Source organism: Cheilinus undulatus, linkage group 6, assembly GCF_018320785.1.
Source record: "Cheilinus undulatus linkage group 6, ASM1832078v1, whole genome shotgun sequence".
Taxonomy (NCBI): domain Eukaryota; kingdom Metazoa; phylum Chordata; class Actinopteri; order Labriformes; family Labridae; genus Cheilinus; species Cheilinus undulatus.
This window is the reverse complement of record NC_054870.1, coordinates 47,834,091-47,856,235: the sequence shown is the minus strand read 5'-3', so window position 1 is coordinate 47,856,235 and position 22,145 is coordinate 47,834,091. Positions and strand designations below refer to the sequence as shown.

General features: G+C 38.2%; 1 protein-coding gene across 4 annotated transcripts in view; it reads left to right on the top strand.

Annotated features, from left to right (window-relative positions):
* rrbp1a (ribosome binding protein 1a) overlaps nucleotides 1-21,919 on the top strand; it is a 34,016-nt gene extending 12,097 nt beyond the window's left edge. For 2 of the 4 annotated variants that reach the window (XM_041789727.1, XM_041789724.1), the window contains exons 5-27: nucleotides 3,044-3,196; nucleotides 3,301-3,419; nucleotides 5,527-5,680; nucleotides 8,504-8,642; nucleotides 9,032-9,213; nucleotides 9,302-9,339; nucleotides 10,074-10,149; nucleotides 10,271-10,308; nucleotides 10,394-10,475; nucleotides 10,564-10,604; nucleotides 10,697-10,775; nucleotides 10,864-10,956; nucleotides 11,230-11,316; nucleotides 11,398-11,487; nucleotides 11,572-11,664; nucleotides 11,760-11,810; nucleotides 11,906-11,986; nucleotides 13,370-13,453; nucleotides 14,849-14,926; nucleotides 18,558-18,641; nucleotides 18,737-18,835; nucleotides 21,174-21,317; nucleotides 21,402-21,919. In XM_041789727.1, the coding sequence (XP_041645661.1) occupies nucleotides 3,044-3,196; nucleotides 3,301-3,419; nucleotides 5,527-5,680; nucleotides 8,504-8,642; nucleotides 9,032-9,213; nucleotides 9,302-9,339; nucleotides 10,074-10,149; nucleotides 10,271-10,308; nucleotides 10,394-10,475; nucleotides 10,564-10,604; nucleotides 10,697-10,775; nucleotides 10,864-10,956; nucleotides 11,230-11,316; nucleotides 11,398-11,487; nucleotides 11,572-11,664; nucleotides 11,760-11,810; nucleotides 11,906-11,986; nucleotides 13,370-13,453; nucleotides 14,849-14,926; nucleotides 18,558-18,641; nucleotides 18,737-18,835; nucleotides 21,174-21,317; nucleotides 21,402-21,440 (2,124 nt within the window). In that variant the 3' untranslated portion in view covers nucleotides 21,441-21,919. The remainder of the gene's footprint in view (nucleotides 1-3,043; nucleotides 3,197-3,300; nucleotides 3,420-5,526; nucleotides 5,681-8,503; nucleotides 8,643-9,031; nucleotides 9,214-9,301; nucleotides 9,340-10,073; nucleotides 10,150-10,270; nucleotides 10,309-10,393; nucleotides 10,476-10,563; nucleotides 10,605-10,696; nucleotides 10,776-10,863; nucleotides 10,957-11,229; nucleotides 11,317-11,397; nucleotides 11,488-11,571; nucleotides 11,665-11,759; nucleotides 11,811-11,905; nucleotides 11,987-13,369; nucleotides 13,454-14,848; nucleotides 14,927-18,557; nucleotides 18,642-18,736; nucleotides 18,836-21,173; nucleotides 21,318-21,401) is intronic. The other 2 variants (XM_041789725.1, XM_041789728.1) reach the window with 2 other exon arrangements.
* Nucleotides 21,920-22,145: the final 226 nt, after the last annotated feature.

Sequence of the window (22,145 nt, the reverse complement as noted above, 5' to 3'; positions counted from 1 at the left end):
GGAGCTTTATGCTTTTCAACCACAGGAACCAGCATCTAAATTAAGTTTTAGAGTTCTACAAGAGTTCCTGCTCAGAGGGTAGTACTCCATAAAGGCCCAGGAATGGTGGGGGCCTTTGCAATTTGCACAATTGTGAACATTTTTGTTTTGGTTTTGGTTGGTAACTAGCTCAGTGACACAGCTTTTAAATTACCACCCAGATCATTAGTTATCTAATAGTTGACATTTCTCTCCAGTTTTAGGGCTGAAGTGGAGGAGAGATAAAATGTCTTCAAGAACTTTAACCAAATCCACCATCCCTGTTTAGCTTTGGATAACCTAGGTGACTTACTACTAGGGCTCAAGATTATTGCATTTATCATTATTAATTTAAGTTCACAATTATGCACTAATGTCTTTAATCATGATAATAACATTATTTATTGTCCCTTTCAACGCACATAAGCCACTGCAGAGTCTCCCTGCAGCCACAGTGATGTAAAATAAGTCCACAAGTGCTCCTGAAATTCTCATTTCACTTTAAAATAGTTACCTTAAAATTACCCTCTTACCTTCCCCTTATTTCCTTTTTAATCAATAACAAGCTCCTTCTTTTCCTTTGGTTGAGATCAAGTAAAAAAAAAAAAAAAAATACACATCTGTTTCCAACAGGAATTCAGTAACCCTTAAGATGGTAGAAAAATCCAAAATGACACAAGAACAGTTTAAATGCAAACTAGTGGAATTTTAAAATTGGATAATATGGGTGCAATTAATTACAATTACCTCTGGAAATTCTGAGATTAATCAAGATTAAAGATGCATCATTATCTGTAATCTCTTGACGGCCCTACTTAAAACCATCTCTTAAGATCATTTTTAAGCTAGTTAGTTAATTGGTTAGTGTTGGTTTATTTTGAACATGCAAACTTGGATTAAAACAGAGAAGAAAAACAAAATCTGCAATCATTCATACATGAAAAATAAACAGAAGAAAAGCAAAAAAATCAAATTGTTTAGTTTTCATTTCAGATAAAGGAAGTGCGAACTTTTTTAATTCCACCTCTTCTCCATAACTTGGTGATGGCTAGTTATTAAGCTTCCTTGCCAGTAAAAAATGTATTCACGAATTTCTAGATTATAGTGACTGCCTGTTTCCCAGCCCAAAACTGTTCATTACAATGCATCCAAATATAAGTGTAAAAATCCCCCAAAATCAACAAAATAAAAATGTTTGTGCTAAAAATCTGAAAATAATTTAGTCTGTTAATTTTTGATTTTAGATACATCTTAAATCATAATTATTGAATGATCTGATATCACATAATCATTGATTTACTCCATCTTCCTGGAAACTGGCCGTGTAAGGATGCCTGACTTGCATTTTCTTCCTTGGACTTCAGACCCTGGAGAAAGACAGATGACTGCGGGCCACTGGAACCTTGTAGTTCCTTGAAGAAAAGTTACCAGGACTAAAAGTTCTGGGTACTCTTGATTGGAAAGACATCTATTGTCTTCTGTGTTCTCTCTAGTTTTAAGATCATTTGCTGACGTGTGAAAACGCCACACCTCTTTTACACCGGTTTGAGTAGGTTACACCCAAGCCACTTTCAGTATTAGAAATGTTCACAATTCAGCTGACATTAATTATCAAGACCTTGTGAGGTTTAAAACCATGAACTCTTTCCTGTTTGAAATACTATACTTGCCAGTGTAAAATAATGAATCATGCAGTCACAACATCCCCAGAGTTTGCTAAAAAATTACCTCCACCAAGTAGGTTATGTGATTGGCAGGGTTTGTTTGTTTGTTAGTTTGTTTGTTAGCAACATAACTCAAAAAATTATGGACGGATTTTGATGATATTTTCAGGAAGTGTCAGAAATGGCATAAGGAAGAACTGTTTTGATTTTGGGAGTGATCTGGATCACCATCTGCATCCAGGAATTTTTTTAAATAATTCTGTACTATTGGGAGATAAGGCTAATGGCGGAGGTCTGCGCTCTCTGAGTGTTTTTCTAGTTTATCATGGTGTGGTAACTATACATAGCTGTAATTTGCTGCCTTGGAAGTCCTCTGAAGGCTGGAAGTATTTATACAATAAAAAAATTGAAAACACTGCAGAGAAAAGAACAAAAGTCTCTGTTTTAACCCCAAAACATCACTAATCCAGGACTATTATAAATTATTATCTTTTATTATATAGTGAGAGGTCCTGCATGTAAAATTAAGCCAAATACCCAATACATAAGAAAAAAAATCATCCCATAGATTAAAATATTGGCTATTCCTGTTGGCCTGAAGGTGGCAGCAGAGGAAAGAGCTTTGCTCTTAAAAATTTAAGGTTCAAATCTGAACATTTGCCATTGTATTTTTTAAACTTTTGTCCTGAAGGTGGCACCAAAGAAAAGGTAACAAAGCTTCCTTAAAACACAGACCACAAAGAACCATGACACAAATTCTAACGGTAATAAGTGCCCCATTACATTTAGATATTATTTAAGATGTTGCACCTCTCATAATATTTCATCAGCCTATTATGTAAAAGTCCTCAAAGTAGCCCAGGAAAAGTGAGTGGGGAAGTGAGTTAATTTTATAACTCTTTTAAAAACATTAACACAAAAACATTAACATGCAGTGCATACATACATTTTACAAGGAAGCATATACCAAAGCTATTATCTGTGTCGAAGACTTGAGCAAAAACAGAACAACATATAGCACAGGTATGCAATTGAGAGTTGCACAAAGGCTTGTCTGTACAGGCAGGTTTGTGGATGTTTTAGATGTCATTCCAGTCTGTTGAAATATTTGAGGGTATCTTGTGTTCAATGTAAACATTTGGTGAAGGAACAAGATTAGATTTTACTAGAACAATTCCTCCTTTTTTTCTTTGAACAGTTTTTTTAATGAAAAAAATCAGTTCTTATGTTTGCACTTGTGGGAAAGCTGTAGTATTCTTTAAAAATAAAATCCATCCTCTGCTGAATATCCACATTGATTGAATTTCATCGCAGTCATGCCACCAGTGTTGCACTGAACGAGACTTTGCGCTTTGTTTTAGGAGCTTTCTGCAGAGAAGTCAAAGGTGGCCAGCGTGGAGACGAGGCTGAGCGCCCAGCTCAGTAAGAGGGAGCAAGAAATGATCGCTCTGCAGGCTCGTATGCAGGCCAGTTACCAGGACCATATAGCTCAGACTCAGGCACTCAATGCAAAGGTCAGTTCTCGTTTACTGTATGCACAGCTTGGATTAAATTGTCATATGTTGCAATCTAGATGATTGTGCTGCTATTAAATGCATTAATAATGTTTGTTTTTCAGATTCTCAGCATTCAGGACCAACTTGAAAAGGGCCCGAATGCCCAGCTGGCTCGTCTGCAGCAGGAGAACTCTATCCTCCGGGATGCACTCAACCAAGCCACCAGCCAGGCCGAGAGCAAGTGAGTCTTTACCTTCAGCAGTAAACAAGACGCAGAGATCACTGAGGACGTATTTTCTTTTGTTCTTTAAAGCTTGACATGATACCAGATTTTTCAGGGTTTGTATGGGTGCTTGGGATCCTCAAATGCTTGCATTTTATTGAGTCTGACTTGGATAAAGTGCTTGAAACTGTAATCAAATTTCTCTGACAATAAGTAACTACCTGACTGAAAAGTTTACACTGCTTCAGGAGGAAATGAGGCACAGTTTTTAAAGCTTATAGCAATCCATTCATTCTAATTGAATCAGACCCATATTGATGTTTTTGAATCATTTTAGATAGATGCTGGGAAAGCTTGTAAATGCACACTAACAGTGGTTGCATTTGACCTTGTAAAAGGTGCCCAAACTCTAATTGTAAACTTTGATACTCATTTACTCTTTTCAGAATCACAGCAGATAGAAGTAAAAGTCCAAGGCACCCAGTATTTGGAAGTTTCTTGTTGTTAGTTACCAAACGGTCAGTGTTAATTTTGGCAGCTATTTTTAATTTTAGTCTTAGTCGTTAAATGAAATACATTTTAGTTTAAGTCAAATTTTAGTCATTTCTACCCTTTTTAGTTTTAGTCTAGTTTTAGTTGGCGAAAACTCAAAACATTTTAGTCTAGCTTTAGTCATCTTGACAAAACTAAGCTTAGTTTTTATCTGTTTTAGTCATCACAGATCTGTTTTTGTTAGTCTAGTTTTTGTCATGAAATAAAGGGTGTCGACTAACATTTTTAGTCATAGTTTTAGTCGACAAAATTAACACTGCTAAAAAATGTAGGCAAACTCCTGCACACAGTCTAAATTTTACAAATAAAGTGGCAATAGAGATGCTCTAATGCATTGGTACTCAGTTGGCAGGTTGGAACCCAAAAGTGGGTCGCAAAGTCATGTTCAGTAGGTCGCGGATGTATGCTTTGGGAAATAAATGTGGCAAAAAGACTATTTGAAGGAAATGTCTCTATCTCTTTGTTCTCTCACCACTTTTTTTTTTTTTTGTGAACAACTGTTTATTGAGTTAAGTTGACAACACATAAACACGTGTACACATGCTCTTAAAGATTAAGACAAAGTTCATAGTGTTGAACAGAAAGCATGACATTTGTTATTTCTCTAATCAGGACCTTATATATATATATATATATATACACATATACACACATACATATATACACATACACATACATATATACACATACACATACATATATATATATATACACATATATATACATACACATATATACACATGCATACATATACAAAAGAAAAAAGAAAAAGGAGAAAAAAAAAAATACAAATGAATAAATAAATAAATTCTGTCAAATACATCCTCACTATGCAACAGCCATTCCTGACGGTTTAATTGCTATTTGCATCGAGATCTGCATAGACTAAAAAAAAAAATCACCACTTTTTTTTTCATTTTCAAGTCCAAACTACCACATTTTTTCATTTAAAATATTTGGGTATGCTTATAAAACATCTGAAATTTGGGCCATGATTGGTCATCAAGGAGGTTGTAGTGGGTCCTGACTCCAGGCCAGTTGAGAACCACTGCTCTTACGTATTAGTGGAATTTAGAAAGTGTCAGCTCCTCTGCTCTCTGTTTGTTATAAAAGATAAAAAATGTTCCACATTTTATGAGCTACTAAAAGGGCTGGAGGAATTTCTGTATTTGCCAATCTGTGAATCTGAATTGACCACAGCTGTTGTTTCTTTTGCACATGGCAGCTTTGGGTTAAGAAAAAGACTGAAGATCTGTATTTTTTAAAACTCTGGCACTTTCAACTCTTCAGCTAAAAATCAACTCTTGCACACTGTCTAGATGGCATAAAGACATTGTACTTGTGCAGTTTAGACATTGCTTTTTATTTTCCTGTGGCATATCTTGGTTTTATAAATGACTAAATCTGTTCACTACTAATCATTAAAATAACTAAGAATCAAAAAGTTTCATGCATCGGACAAATGTAGTCGTTATTTGGGTGAAAAATAAGTCCAGTGAGTACAGTGACAAAATATCCTGACTCCTTTTCCCGGTGTCTTTACTCCTGTCCCGCTCTTTTATCCTTTCCACAGGCAAAATGCAGAGTTGGCCAAGCTGCGTCAGGAATGCGCAAAGTTAACCAAAGAACTTGGAGAGAAGACTGAGAGTCTGCTTGCTGATGAACACATCAGGAAAGGCCTTGAGGCCAAGGTCTCCGCCGCTGAGAAGCAGCTCTCCCTGCTGCAGGTTAGCATGGTTTTAAATTCAGAGTTTTTCTGTTTGAACTTTTAACAATCCTTTGGTTCTTTTGCACATGGATGTGATGGCAGCCAGCTAAAAAATGAACTACAAAACAATGCAGAAAGCATAATTGGTGCATGACGGGCTTAATTGCATATATATGCAGCAACAGTTCATCAACATCCTGACAAAATCTGGTTGCTTTTATTTTAGAAATATGGGCTATAAGTGACCCTTTGCTCCTAGGACAAGTAATTTTTCCAGCTCAGTTTTCCAAGCATCTTTTCACATGCACTATTGTCAACATTTCTTTTCATTGTTTGGGTTTTTTGCTCTTTCCAGATTATTATTAAGCTGCTTGCCAAGTCCCTAAATCATTTAGCATTTCATCTTTTGAATATAAATGCTGTTTTTTGTTAGAGCAGACAGTGAGTCACAGAGTCTCTGCTAAATTGCAAGCCTAGTTCTTTCCCTCCTCTCTGCTAGCCCTTTAATGTTATAGGCACTTTAATTGCCTGGTAATCACAGAGCCCAGGGCGAGACTGGAATGCAGCCATACAATAACGGGCCTGCGTCTCAGCAGCAGCTGGAATGTGAGCGTGTCCGAGCATCTCTCCTCTGCAGGTGGCTGTAACAGAGCTTTAGAACTTTCTGATGCTTTTGCTGCAACTGGTGATTATGCAATTAGCTAAGGTTTGTCTGTGAAATGATAGTCTTCTTTATTTTGATGATCAAATATATGTTATAATACTACTAAAGCATTATTAAACAACATCGGATTAATTTGACAGATGCAGAGGAAAGAGTCCCACTCATGGTCTGAAATGCACAAAAAATGATCAGTCTTTCCATTAAGAGTTATATAATCCAAGAAGGTTGGAAAAATATATTGATTTAATGGTATATTCTCCTTGGAAGCTAGTTATGATCACTGACACTAGGTTATTATACAATGCAATGCATTAAAGCCTGTGAACAAAGCTCTAAAAATCCTCACCCTTGTAGGAGTTTTCAGTGATCTAAAACACTTTGCATGTGCGTAATGCACAGAAAACCCTTTATTTGACTAGCCTCAAATTGCACTAAAAACCTTGCAAAATTTCCTTCACAAAAATTTGCCAAAGTTTCATGCAATTTAAGTAGTGTTTAGACGTTTCCATTTTTTCTGTAATTACAAACAAGAAACTGCACACTAGTGGGTGTTAAGGACTTTTATTTTGAAACAGCTTTCAACATTAATCAACTTTTATTCAAATCTTATCAAAGTTTATCAGTTCGACCAGTACATCGGCTGTTAAACTACTCTATACACACATTGTCAGCCTGTGCGCAGTATTTCTTTCACAGACAGCCATTAATCTAAAGTGCTACTGAACATGTGCAGTGATTGAGTCATTACGTCTTGTCAGTCAAATGCTCATGTTTAATAAATACCTAACATTCCCTTGTGTGGCTCAGGGTCTTTAAAGACATTAAGTAATAGAAACATGCATGTGTTGTCTTTTATTTTTGCAGCATTTGTTGAGGCTATGTGTTGGTATCACCCTGTTTTTTTTTTTACCTTTCTGTCATTGTTAATAGTTAGCAGCTTTAATTCAGTCTGTAAATATAGAGGCACAGGAAAGCTAATCAGCCCCTGTTCAAAGCACTTCCTTTAAAACACGTCCTAAGAAAGTCCAAACAAGTTGTCTGGCCTGTTGTTGTTCTTTCTAGTTCCACCTTTTTTTAAACACAGCCTCAAGCCAAATATAATTGTGAGTTCAATCTCAAAACAGTGAAAATATTACTGTTATTTTTGGGCTTTTTATGACTTCATTTTGACAGAGGAGGACAGTGGATGGATTCGGAAACGGGACAAGAGTGGGGAGAGACATGTGGCAATGGGCCGCAGGCCAGATTCAAACCCGGGCCGCCCGCGTACATGGGTCATGCCTTAGACCACTAGGCCCAATGTTACTTATTTTTTTGCAAGCTTGACAATATGTGGGAGTTTTTTAAGAATTATTTTGTTTGACTTTTTGCATCCAAGAAACTGTTTTAGTGGCTGTAATGTTGTCAGAATGTTCAGTATGTTCAATGCTATGATTTATAAGATAAGTTCTCTGTTGTTTTATCATATTAAGTACTTTAAAAGCTACATCTATTCATGAGCAAGGTGCAGCAAAGAAGCATCAGTTCATCAAAAATCACAGGGAAACTTTTGCACAGTTTAAAATACACAAACCAATGTTTGTGGGCAGCATGCAGGACTTTGCCTGCAATCTTGACAACTGAAAACAGGTTACTCAATATTGGGTACCAAGCACTTCTATTTTTTGTTGCCATTGTATCAAAACAAAAGTCAATATCCTTTTAATAGTGCAAAGTTTAAATCATGAAAGCCCCAGGTCTGTGATGCAGTAATCTTCCTCACAAGGCCAAATGTTTATTTGCATCGGGACAGGGTAATGCAAAAACAAACTTATACCTCATGCCAATCTGCACTGGCTGCGCCTAAGTCTTTAAATTTAGATAAAAACCAACAACAAATACACAAATGACAGAACTAACATCAGTGAAATGGACAGAATAATACAAGTAGATATACATGAAACATGGTAAAATATAGGACATGAAATCTTATAGGACTGTTGGAGAACAAACTGTCTGGTAGGTTGGAGATTTGTCATTTTGCTTTGACTTTTCCCCTAAAAGCTATGGAAACATGAAACTTTAAGAAACCCGCTACACGGACTGTTTCCAGATGAATCAATCCTGCAAACTTGTCTGATTTTATGGATCTTTGCTGCCCCCTTCTGCTGTTTCTGAACATTTTGATTGTGTTTCCAGGCCAGCCAGGCAGAGAGCGAGCAGGCATTACAGAGGAAACTGGAGGAGGTGTGCGAGGAGCTCAGAGCCACACAGAGTAAAAACAGCAGCCTGCAGGACTCACTGGACAAGTCCCAGCAGGACAGCAGCACAATCTCAGGTTCGAGAACAAGGCTTTAATGGGTAGCAGATGTCCCGGCTCTCCACTAAAAAACTGAAATGTCTGGTTGAGCTTTGGAAATAAAGCACTAGAGGACATATCAATCAGTATGTGCAAATACATGTGTGTCCCTGTTTACAAGCACAAGGGAAAAATCCTTATTACTATGTTATGTGAATAAGTGGCAATTCATTTTAACAAGGTGTGTCAGTCTGACTTTAAGACATTTGATTTGGTATAATTTCAGTTTGGACCCTCACGTTTACATGCACTTTAAAAGAGCGCTTTTGGTCAGACTAGCACAATAAACAGAATTTTTCTTACTACCTGTAAACATACTGAATGATTATAAAACATAGGATGGCTTTTTGTGTCCTTTGTCCCTGCAGAGTTTCAGGTCAGTATTGAGAGGTTGGAGGCTGAAGTCAAGGAGCGCTCTGCTCAGGTCGATGCCCTCACAGCCCAGCTGGAGGAGACGCAGGGGGAGAAAAGTCAGCTCATACAACAGGTGGCCACCATCAACGCACTGCTGGAAGCTAGTCAGACCAAATCAGAGGAGGAAAACAATCAGGTAGGACTCTGATTATATATTATTTCTGAAAAGACTAGACCCTCAACCACAAATGCTTACATCTCAACGTGGTTTTTTGTCTTTTTAGGAGGTGAACTCTGCAGAACTGGAGCAGCTGAAGCTTAGGTGAGTGTTTTAGTTTCTTTTCTGCAGTGTCAGCATCCTGAGGTGTAAAAGCAGAATATGTGATCTCTACTCAGGCCAGGTCAGGTATGAAGGCATATGCTAGTTCTGCACTTTGTTGCGTCAACCTAAGCCCTGTACTGCTCTGGCCTCCTGATGCCCCTCGTTCAGACCTGTGCCAGACCCATGCCCCATCTCTCCAGGTATCCTCTCAGTTGACCCCTCCTTACCTTCAATATCAAAGGGAGCCTGTCGGCTCGCAAATGCCATTGCCACCCCCTCGGTACTGCATCCATCCATGCTGCCAGACCAGTAATAGGTGTATCTACCCATACTAGTCTCACCAGAGCAGGGCACTTCACCTCAGACAAGGCACGATGGAAGACAAGTAAGCTCCCTCAACCTTGCAGGGTGCTTCTAAAGATAAGTGACGTTCCAGGCGTCGACTTAGACCAACTGTCTCAGGTTGAACTGAAACTGTTGAGAACAAGTCAAGGCAAGGGAAGCCAGCCCCCTTATAGCTCTGTTAGCAACTGCCGTAACCTACCTAAGTAGAAGTCGAGAAACTAGGGTAGAAAACCTGGTGAAGCTAGCACTGATTGGCAGAAAATGCAGAGGCTTTAGCAAATAATCTAAGGAGTAAAAGTAAAAGGTTTAAAAAAAATCTGTTTTTTTTTTTTTTTTTTTTGCAGTTGATTGTGCATATGAACTGATAGAAATGCTTTTCCTTCCTGCAGCCTTCAGGAGAAAGACGCCCAGCTGAGCACACTTCAAGACGAACTGAAACAACTGCAACAGAAGCAGGAAGCTGCAGTAAGTGTGGTGGCATCTATTTTACAAATGGCATCTCTTCTTGCTTTTTTCTTAAAAAGGATATCTTTATTAATTCTATAAAGATGTGGTGCTTATTACCAAAAATGCTCTGTTCTTACAGGAGAACACTATTACTGAACTAGAGCAAAAAAACAAGAGGTATTGTGCTTTCTTCTTCTCTTTTTGACTCAGAAATATCAGATTTTCTGCCTTATTTTCATGTATTTTTGTCTCTGTTTTTTAGTGAGGATTCCAGCCTCATCACATCACTTCAGGATGAACTCAAAAGCCTCAAAGAAGAGATGTCACAACTTACCAGCACAGCAGTAAGGGTGTCTGCAGATGTGATGCACTAATTGTCCTCATAAAGCTTTACCTTAGTGATTCATTTGCATTTTTGCTTTGTTTTTATAGCAGTCAGACAGCTCTGCAGAGGTTGCACAATTACAAACCAGGTAAATGAACAAATACAGTGTAGAATAAAAGGGATTGTTAGATGTTTTTAAGCCTTTCCTCATCTCTGTTTTGTCTTTTTCCATTTTGCTAGTCTGTCAGAGAAGGAAGCTCTTGTCACATCACTACAGGAGGAGCTGAGGGAAGCGAGGGAAAAGATGACTTCTGATGCAGTAAGACTCTCTTTACAGAGTAAAAGATCAGCTGAAGATCTTTGCCTCATTTGTGTAACATTACTGAATGTGTTTTTTCTTCTTTTAGCAGAACACTGAGGCTGAACTGACAGCTTTTCAAACTCAAACCAAAGAAACTCTACAGGCCCTCTTCCCACAGATACCCCTAGAGACAGAGCAGGTAATAAATGGTGTTCCTTGGGTATTAATTTAACTCCAGCTAGATGAAAATTACAACTGTTTTATTCATGTGGAGCATACATTAAGGGAATACCCACATCTGTAGGCTCACCCACACAACTCTTCTATATCAAACAAAATAACTATTATTCTGACTTTTGTCATAATTGATCAGCCTTACTAGAGGGCTATTCTCGCACTTATACAGTCTGATCTTTTCTGTCGTTATATTTCCTTACGATGATGTTTAACGTCCCATTTTCTCCTCATTTAGTCTGACTGGTTACAAGTATTCACACAGAAAGCTCAGGAGGCGCTCAGCCAGCAGAGCCAAGAGTCTCAGACGAGCACAGCATCAGCAGTAAGTCACATTTTAATTATTTACCGTGTATTGGATCAGATTAGTGCAGTGACAGAAGAGCTAAATGTGTTTTTGTTTCAGGAGTTGCTCGAGAAACTAAAAGAGGCAGAGGAGAGTCACAGCTCACTGCAGGCTGAGTGTGACCAATACAGGACAGTCTTAGCAGAAACTGTAAGTGGTAGAATATAGATTTTGAGTCATTTTATTTAAGAATTAATAGTTAAAGGGCTTATTTAAGATTGTTGTCTCTTTTAGGAAGGGATGCTGAAACATCTGCAGAAGAGCGTGGAGGAGGAAGAGCTTGTATGGAAGTCAAAGATGGCTGACGCAGAGGAACAGCTGAGGGTGGTGAGTGATAATGCCTTATATAATCACCATGACTATGATACAAACATGTGCCCCCCCTGTATTATATTAAACCTCATTTTTGTCCCTCTCCCCAGGCTTTGGAGAAGATCAGCAGCCTGGAGGCAGAAAACCAAAGTGTAGAGCACGTGAGGATTTCAACACTCTACTTTTGGTGATCCCAACCTGGAGGCTGATGATACATACTACAGCTAAAAACTGTTTATTTTGGTTCTTTCTGCAGTTGAAGGAGCAGATGATGCTTCTTGAAGCACAGCTTGAGAAACAATCAGAAAATCAGGGCAGTGCAGAGGAGACACAGCAGGTACATGGGTGTTTTTTTTTTTTCTTTTTAGAGGCTTACATTTCTTTGCTGACAAATTTGAGAACTTTTGCAAGTAATGAATTAAACCTTTCTTAAAATGAATGGTATGAATGGTTCTTCAGGGAAAGCACTTGTGCTATTAGCCTGTCCCTTGACCTTACATTGACCTTATGATGAGAATGCAGCTGCCTGGCTCTATGTCAGAGAAGAGACAAAGTCAGTTTTCTGGCTCAAATCTCTGTTATGATGCTTTAAATGATCCATAGACCACTGTGGCTGAAAGATTTGGGAAATTTGCCTCACAGTAAACAAAAAACAGCATTTTACCGGCTGTTAATTTCAATTGAGGCAGTGACATCAGCTAACAGACTGTACTGAGATGAACTGCTCAGTGATTTTATAATGTTGTAGTGTTAAAGGGGCAGGGTAACTCCCCATTGTGAGCCCATGACATCAACCCACATACTTAGTGTGCCCAAATTAAACCCAGCCAGGAAAGAGGTGAAAGACTTTGTAACAGTCCAAATCCAGAATTAAGTCACTTGTAGATCTCAGTGTTTTCTCATGTTTACAGCAACCATATTCCAACATATATAGATTCATATTTTGGATTTCACTTTGCAGGGTCTTTAAATGTTCCTGTAGTGTTAACATTCTCCATTTAGGAGCAGCTAAGCGACAGCCAGAGCAAAGAAGTTGAAGCTCAGAATTTAAAGGATGAGCAGTCATGGAGAACAGAGCAGGCCTTACGCTACAGCTGTGAAGAATAAAAATCTGATAGGTTCTTTATTCTCCACAGCTGCTGTGTGTGAGCTACACAGCTGCATAGAAAATTTGCTGAGCACAGTAAAAGTCATGCAAGATTAGAGTTTAAACCTTCCTCCAGGAGACCTCATCCAAATAAAGACTCTTATTTATCAGTGTAACTTCTATGTCTGATTTAACAAACACAGCACAAAACAGCAAATTAAATAGGACAAAATGGACTGGAATTTTTCCTGGAAAAATATCCTGAAGAGACATATAAAGTTACTTCCCCTGCTCTTTGCAATCCCCCTCAGGTGCCTTAATACCTGAGGGAGATACCACCGCTATCTCTCTCCGTCTCCAGGTGTAAAATCTGAGGGTAGATTTTTTTCCATGAAGACTTTTGTCCCTTTTGATTTAATTCTGCTGAGAATAAGGTCCATTTTATCTTTAAGAATGATCTATTGAATTATTGATAACTTTGGATAAACCCTTTGTGTTGACATTTTTTAATTAATCCTTTGAACTTCAAATATACATTTAAAGGTGCTAAGCTCTTCTGATGCATTTATGACTGCATCTTTTTTATTATTTATGTTACATGTGCTCATTGAAATGCTTTTTTGTTTGTCTTAGCTGAAGCTGCAGCTGTCAGAGTGTCAGATTCAGCTCAACTCGGCCCAGAAGGAGCTCCAGGCACACAAGGAGGAGCTCACACAGGTGACTTTATTTATTTTAAAATCTTTTTATTGAACTTTTCTACTTTCATAACAGCATGTTTAACAACAGAAATCAGTTAGATCAAGCACAAGCACAAATACATATTAAAAAACAACAACAACAAAAAACAAAACCAAAATCCACCTACAGGGACATAAAAAATAAATGGATTTGAAGACAGGGGAGAAAAAAAAGAGGTGTGTGTGTTTTTTTTGGGGGGGGGGGGTCAGACACGCTAGGATTTGGAGGCAGAAGTTCAGGGACCTCAGACCAAAGGCTTCCAAACTTTAAGAAACACCTGTGTTGAGCCCCTGGTGGAGTATCTAAGCTTCTCAAGCTTGAGATGAGACATCACACTCTCCACCCATTTCCTGTGCGATGGTAATTTGGTAGATTTCCAGTTTATCAAGACTAAACGACAAGCTAATAATGACAGAAAGGCCAAGGCATTGCACTGTGCACCTGTAAGTGCAAGCCCTCCCAGTACTGCTCCAAATAATGCAATGACTGGGTCTGGATGTATCTCCTTATTACAAACAGTAGAGAATGTTTCAAAGATGGCTTACCAAAATGAAACCAGATTTGGGCAGCTCCAAAAAGAATGGTATAATGTGGCTTCATCCTGATGGCAACGGGAGCAGGTCTTATCTAATCCTGGGAACATCTTGGCTAGTCTGCTCCTACAAAAATGAAGTCTATGCATTACCTTGAATTGTAATAAACTGTGTCTAATGCATATTGATAAAGAGTGGATTTTTGAAATGGCAGACTGCCATGTTTCATCCGAAATGTCAGTCCCAAAATCCTCGGCCCACTGTTCCTTAAGGTAAGTCAAAGAAGGAGCAGTCATTTCTCAAATAAAACTGTAGACTTTAGATATAAGACCAGGCTGTTGAGGGTCCAGGACAAGAACTTCATCTATCTGACTCTGTACTGGTGTTGTTGGATAGGGTACATACAGTTTCTTGACAAAATTGCTCACCTGGAGATAGCTATAAAAATGGGAATTTGGGATGCCATACTGTTGTGTTATTCTTTCAAAAGTGACAAATTATTGGCTTATTAAAGATCTTTAACACACCTCAGGCCTTTCCTGAACCACAGCTGAAAGGCAGAGTCCAGGAGAGACAGAGGGAATAAGGCATTATCTGTAATAGGCATTACAGGCATTGCCTTTGTGTTTTTAAGATGACTCACACAGGTGACTTTAATGATTTTTCTGATTCCATTGCTCAAGGCAATAATATTTACATGGAGATGGTGGAGATATTTATTATAAGCTGTGATTTCTCAGAGGATTTCTAAACACACACACAACCGGTCGGGTGAGGTGTGGTGTGTTGTCACAGGAGTGTAAGTTATGTAATCAGTCACCACAATGGCTTCCTGTTTCAGGTGAGAGAGCAGCTGGGCGAGATCACGATGAGGGCTCAGCGAGAGCAGAACGGCCCTGCTGAGGCTCAGCACAGTCAGGTTAGGGTGCAGACATCACTGGGCACCCGTCACTTTCTGTGGGAGAGTACTGGACTCTGACTGGGGCAAATTATTCCCTATTACCTACTAACGTTTCAAATGATCCTGATTTAATTTAATAGAAAGTCTTGCATGCATTTGTCATTAATTTGTAGTTTTATTTAAAAACCCTTTTTCCAAAAAGATGGGACGTGTATTAAAGTGTAAACGGAATGAGATAAATTCAAAGCGTTTTGAATTTTATGCAAGTGATATGCTCCTAAAAAGTTAGGACAGGATCACCATGCATTCATCTGATTTTCCACACCCCTCCTCTGTTTCTCTGCCTTGTTCTTTGCATACAGGGATTTCTTCTCTGATTCTTTAAGTTCTGATGACTGTGAAATCTCTGGATCATTCATAGTTCTGTGTTAAGAAACAATTCTTTAAAGTTGTTTGACTATTTTCTAACATTATCTTTAACTCAAGTGTCCCAAACTACATAATTTCATACTGGGGTACCAGATTTTAAACTTTGATTCAAAACTGTAATAATTCAAACAGTGCTGCTTTTGAAACCATTGTTACAAAAATAAGTCATTTGCACTCAATAATTGGTAAATTATTGTGTTTAATTGACAAAAATTGCACACAAACTGTCTAATTTGCACAAATAGATTAACAAAATATTTCTAAAGAGCTATCTCTCCTTTCTCACTGCAGCTTTTGGTTGATATCAGGATTTAAGATCAGATTTTTTTAAAGCTTTGGTACTTTTCGGTATTATGGATCATTGAAATTATGGTGATGGGATTGTTTTAAAACAAACGTAAGATCTAAAAGTTTGACAGCCTTAATCCATCCGAAAAAATAACACTGAATATGTCAAGTCAATCTTTATTTAGATGGCACATTCCATACACGGGATGGCACAGTGTGCCTGTCAGTCAACTGATCTTTCTTTGTATTGTGCCAATCCATGATGGATTTTATTTTGAGACTCTTTGGAGAAAGAGTGGGTCAAATTGTGCTCTTACCTAATTTACAAAGACCTGATATAAATAGACCAGGCATGCACAATATTATTGGCATGATATTGTATTGGCAGATAATAGCTTTAGAAGTTTATTATCAGTATGGGCTTCTGCAGAGTTATCGGCCCTACGTATCAGCAGGATGTACAAATGTATCATAATGCATCATGTAATGTTAAAAGTTATGTATCAGTGCCAGATCCCACATCTGTCTTCAGACAGATCTATCTTGCATTCAGGGAGAAAGAGGTGTTAGCTACAGGCATGGTTTAGTTGTACTGTAAGCCTGTTAACAGTGGTGAAGATATTTTAGTGGATGCAGCTATAGAAGCAGTTTTATCAGAATGGGACAACATTTCTTTATCAAAGGAATAGTCAGTTACCACACTGAAAGCTTTTTGTTTGGTGGAGAAGATGTTTTTGCTCTTCCCCAGATTGGTTTTGGCTTGAGTTTGATTCTCCAACTGCCTAAGCTGACACGCCAGATGGTAAACCTTCCATAGACGTAGTTTGGGAAAGGGCAGAGCCTTTGAAAAAAAAACTCAGAGGGTCATTGGATGAACGTTCTGTCTGTCACATCTTTATGGGCCAGTCAGAGCAATAAAACACATGATGTCATAGCCCCAGCCTCGGTGCGCTGCTACCTATGTGTAAACTCCATAGAGAACTGCATGATGCGAACTATGGTGACTGTAGACATGTCAGTACACGACTTCAGGCGTTTTTGAAAAGAAAACAACTCACCGCTGTTCTTTGTTCTACTTTTAAAGTAGAAATGTTGTCAAGTTCTGATAGAACTTGTACTTTAGCAGCATCCACGCTAATGTCTTTTGCCATAATTGCACCACCCTTTTGTCATTGCTTGCTTATGCCCCAAAAGTACTGCCCCTCAACGCTGATTGGTACTTTCTAACCTGGCCCAAACAGTTCAGATGGGAGCTTGACAAGACGGATTTGCCAGTGAGAAACATGGAAACGAGTGAATCCATCTGCTTTGCAAGGTTACCAATTGCCTCTGCTGATAGTAAACAATGATAAGTGTTTCCCTGTTGTGCTCACAAAATGTAGTTTACTCCCCCAGAATGTGCACACCTTGTACATCAGATGTTTTGTTGCTGTGATCTGCCAACTGCCTTCCAAGTTCGTTTTTGAAGGGTCCTTCCCAAACAGCGTCTATGAATAGTTACCCAGATGAACATGAAATACATCTCATGCCATGCTTAAAGTTTTAAAACCATACACTCTGTTTTGATGATATCAAAAAGTACCAAAGCTTCAAGAATCTGCAGATCTTCAGTGTTACATTTAGCTGTACTTCCTGCATGTATAGTAATCTAAAAAAGAAAGTTGGTGCCTGGGACTAGTTCCTTTTTGTCATGGTGCTGAAAAGGCATCAGTATTGTTGTACTAGAGTTTTTACAAAATTTGAAATACTGTGACAGCCCTAGTAATCAGTGTACATTGTTGGCAGATGACGTCATGTCATATTCAGGCAAAAGTTTAAGAAACTCTGGTAGAAAACCTCAAAGACTCTTGTTTCCCTTTAACAGGTTAAATGTGTAGTAACAGGTCTGCAGGACTGAGCCATTCATGACGTGGATCACCTCCACACCAGGAAAATTTGTCCATCTGTATGAAAACACCTTTTTGTAAAGTGTCGGGATCATCGTCATTGTTGTAACCATAACCAGGAGGTTAAGAGTACCAACTTTCCTCCATTCCCACCTAACCCTTGTTCTTCACTTCCTGCCCTCCTTCTGAAACTCGGGCATCATTGGGAACATGCTGCAAACATCCCAAACTGATTACACTGTAGGCAGTACTTGGTATGTGGCATGGGCCACAGTTTTAGCTTTGGCATGCTCCTTCTTTACCTAATCGTTTTATTCACCTTCACCAGTTTACCTGATACTAAATGATATAAGGGGGAATGTCCATCAGGGGTTAAAGCATTTCACTACTTTTGAGTCTCGTTAGCCCATGTGTCAAATTTTGTAAAGGTGTTTCTTGAATGAAATTCAAACTAAGTAACTATTTCTCCAAAAACAAAAGTCCCAGTTTTAACACTTGACTTTTTACCTTTTTTTTTTTTTGCTGGTTTCAGTGTTTTTTAAATCTTCATTCTGTTTTATTTCCATTTTGCACAGCGTCCCTTCTTTTTTTGGAAACTGGGTTAAAGTTGAACTTTGTGAATCTGGTTGAACACGTAATCATAACTATGTCCTACTTCAGGATGTTGCCACAGCACACGGATACTGTGTTACACGTGACGTGTAGAGCTGTATTTCCAGTCTTTCAAGTACTCCTCCAACACCGCAGCTGTTTACGCTAACCACTGTTTGCACTCACTGAGTGAACGAAACTCTAACCACTGCTCTGTCTTACCTTTTTTTTACAAAAGCATGCTCACCTAACCCCCCTTTGTTTTCAGATATTTGTGCTGCAGAAATGTAGTGTTTCACTTTTCACCCAAATAGTCCAAGAGGAAACTAACATAACACACAAGTCGAGCATTTTTGTGTGTGTGCACTTCTTCAGCTGCTTTGCATACTCTTAGGTAGATGTGAGAAGTCAAGTCTGCGTGGATGCTTATTGTGTGATTTTTATTTTGCCGTCAGGTCCAAAACGAGCTGAGTCAGACGACGGAGAAGCTACACGAGGAGGAGGCTCAGAGGCAGCAGCTCTCAGAAGATTTTGAGCAAGTAGGAACAAACTTTAATGAGTTCAAGTCTGCAGAGGGTGGCTAATAAGCTCTAAGTGGATTAAAAAGAAATGTTTGTTTGATGTCAACCTCCAGGCCCAGAAGACAGTATTAGAACTTCAGGCACAGCTGGATCTTCTGAAGGCATCTGCAGAGTCTCCACAAGCTGAAACAGAAGATGTCGCTCAGCTAAAGGTGTGCTAACTTTCACGGCCCTCTGTCTTCTGTAGCAGAGAAAGGGGGGTATTTATTTTCTGTGCTTAACTGATACTTATACCTGATTAGCCGGTACCAAGGTATTGATGAGCTGAAGGACAAATTAGGCTATTTTTGGTTGATCAATTCATAATGAGGAAAAACAAGAGTATAGAATGCTAAAATTAAAGAAAGTGAAGGAAGTAAAATAAAACACGAACGGATATTTAGTAAAATATGCAAACTTAAGATAAGAAAACTCAAAAAATAATTCAATAAAATCTGCTAAAATAGATTATTTAAAAGTTGATGGGCTTCTTGAAACCAGAATCAATAAAACTGACTAATAAGATTAAATGAATTGTTGATAAAATGTTAATTTGAACTCAAATTGGGACAAAATGAATACGACACCGATTGTAATTATGTGCATGCCATAATTGTATTAATACACCGATATAAAGTTTTATTTTTTAAGATGCCCCCAGTGGCGTCTTAGAGGTACACCTGCTCATTTTTAAAAAAACTTTACCAGCCAATCACAAGGCAGCACCCAATGCATTTAGGCATGTAGACATGGAAAAGACCATGATGTGGCGTTTAAAGTGAGCATCAGAATAAAGAAGAAAGGTGTTTTAAGTGACTTTGAATGTGCCATGGTTGGCGCCAGACAGGCTGGTCTGCAGAGCAGAACGTTAAGGTTTCGTGCCCATGCAGGAGCGAAAATTAAGTTTTGCTGGTGTCCTTTTGACACCAGCAAAACTACTGAATCGAGGGCTAAGGGCTGAGGGCTACATAGCCCTTGAATCCAGTGTTAATTTAGTCGACTAAAACTATGACTAAAAATGTTCGTCGACACCCTTTTTTTTCATGACAAAAACTAGACTAAAACTAACAAAAATAGATTTGTTATTTCTAAAACTGACTAAAAGTCAGTTTAGTTTTCATCAAGATGACTAAAACAAGACTAAAATGTAATCTAGGTAGAAATGACTTAAGTGTGACTAAAACTATAAGACATTTCATCTTAAGACTAAGACTAAAATTAAAAACAGCTGCCAAAATGAACACTGCTTGAAACTAAGATGTTTCAGGACGTCATTGAAACCAAGGGGTATTCTGAATTTCCCACCATGCACTGCGTTCACTTGCGAAATGGCACAAGGGGCTATGAAGGAGGTGCATAAATGTAAAATATTTTTTGCAGAATAATTGTAGAAAACAAAACATTTGTGTTTACTCATATATTCAGTATTTAGCTACTAGGGATAGGAGTTTATTGTATTTTCAGTATGCACACGGGTAAACAATGGCTGGTAACTGTATAAATACATGGAGAAGATTAACCGCGGGATCATGTGGCATCTTGTTTCTTAGGTGAAGGTTTTCATCCCTACCTCTTACTGCTCTGTTTCAAGGAGCAAGGGGTAGATGAAGAGCTAAGGGGTAGAAATGGGATTGGCCCTAAGACTAGATAAAAATAGATGTTTGATGATAAAATTCTGACAAAAAAGTTATAATTTTTGTCAAGGAAACTAAAATGTTGGTGCTGGACTGTTGGACATTAAAAATCCACAATGTTTGATGAAAGTATTGGTAGTGCATAAATATGTGTGCTTTACATTTATATTAATTCTACAATGTAGTTAATTAAAGCAGTTAAAAAAAAATAATTGTTTCAGGTAAAAATCAAGACTTTAAAGGACTTCATTGACTAAAACTATGAAAGCTGAAAATGACTCAAATGTGCCTGAAACTGTAGAACATTTCAACCTGAATACTGAATTTAAAGTTGCAAATTGTATAGAATATAAATAAGTAAACACATCAATATGAAAACCATACTAAAAATGGTCAAGACCTGTTATGAAGGGAACGACTCGTCATTTGGAGTAAAAACGTGCCATCATATGTTTAAAATACTCGATATTTTTATGGTACACCTGCACTGAATGCATCCAAGCCATGCAGCAACAACCCATCAGTCTCCATTGCTTATGTGCTTATTTGAATTAAGGAGTCTTTCAATAAAACTGCCCATACTCGTGTATTATTTACTAATTGGTGAATGACTGTTTTCATTTCATAGATGAATTTTAAATTTTGAGGAAGAGAAACTGTCTTGAAAGTGGCATTACCTTCCAGCTTTCTTCCCAAGTATGTGAAACTCACAATAGAGCAATAGAGTTCTGTTGCTGCACAGTTGAATGCATTTATAGGGGCCTCACCGTAAAAATGGCTTGTATTTAATAAATGACCATTTCTGATTTCTTTATTCAGTTTGAAACACATGCATTTTTTAATTTTATGTAATTTTTGCACTTTTTTTTGGGACTAGGAACGCCTGGAGAAGGAGAAGAAGCTTTCCAAAGACCTCGGCCAGGCAGCCACCAAACTCCAGCAGCTTCTCAAAGCCACTCAGGAGCAGCTGACCAAAGAGAGAGAGACGGTGAGAACACTACAGGAGCACCTTGACGGAAAGGTAACTCTACACTGATCTACTCATACACTCAGGTTGTTTGCTTTGTGTGAACTCATCTTTTATCCCTCTTCTTTTGTTTTTAAGGGTGAATATGTGGAGCTGAAGGAAGGAACGTCTGTCTGAGAGGAAGTTCGCAGACACTATGAAATAAAACTGCCAAATATGCCTTATGATTACCATAGTTATGCATTCCAAAATTATTTCTTTCTTGTACTGTAGTCGATTGCATTTGTTGCAACTGTAGGAATCAAATGTTTGATATTATGAACATTTCAAAGTAAGATTAGAGGAGAAACTCCTGCTACAATCTTTATTGAAACCCACATTCCATCAACAATTCTGGCTATGTCAGAAGTTATTTATCCCCCTGCCTTATATTCCAAACATTTCCCCATAGTACAGTGTTAAAAAGGGAAACCGATTGTGCGTCAAACGTACATCAACCTGTGCAATTACTTTGTATGTCTTTTCTATGTGGTTGAATGATGGGAACATTTTACAGTTCGATGTGTCATTACCTATAGGGCCTGCTTTCCTCTGTAGCTGGCTGCCAATAACATGCATCAAAATTGTATGAATGAATAAACTACAGTCTAGCTCTACATGGTCTCTGATCAGTGTCTGTGTCACCGTTTTGAAAGTGAGGGGTGCAAGCAGAAAGTAAAGTTGGCAAACAGGTTTAGATTTTGACACACTTTCACATCCGGTGGGAAACAAACGGGCAAAATGTGCTGCAAATGTCTGCCTCATGGTACAAGAAGTTAACACAGCTGGCAACACAGCCAGCAGGGTTAAAAAAAAGAAACTGGATTATTCTGTCAGTGAAAA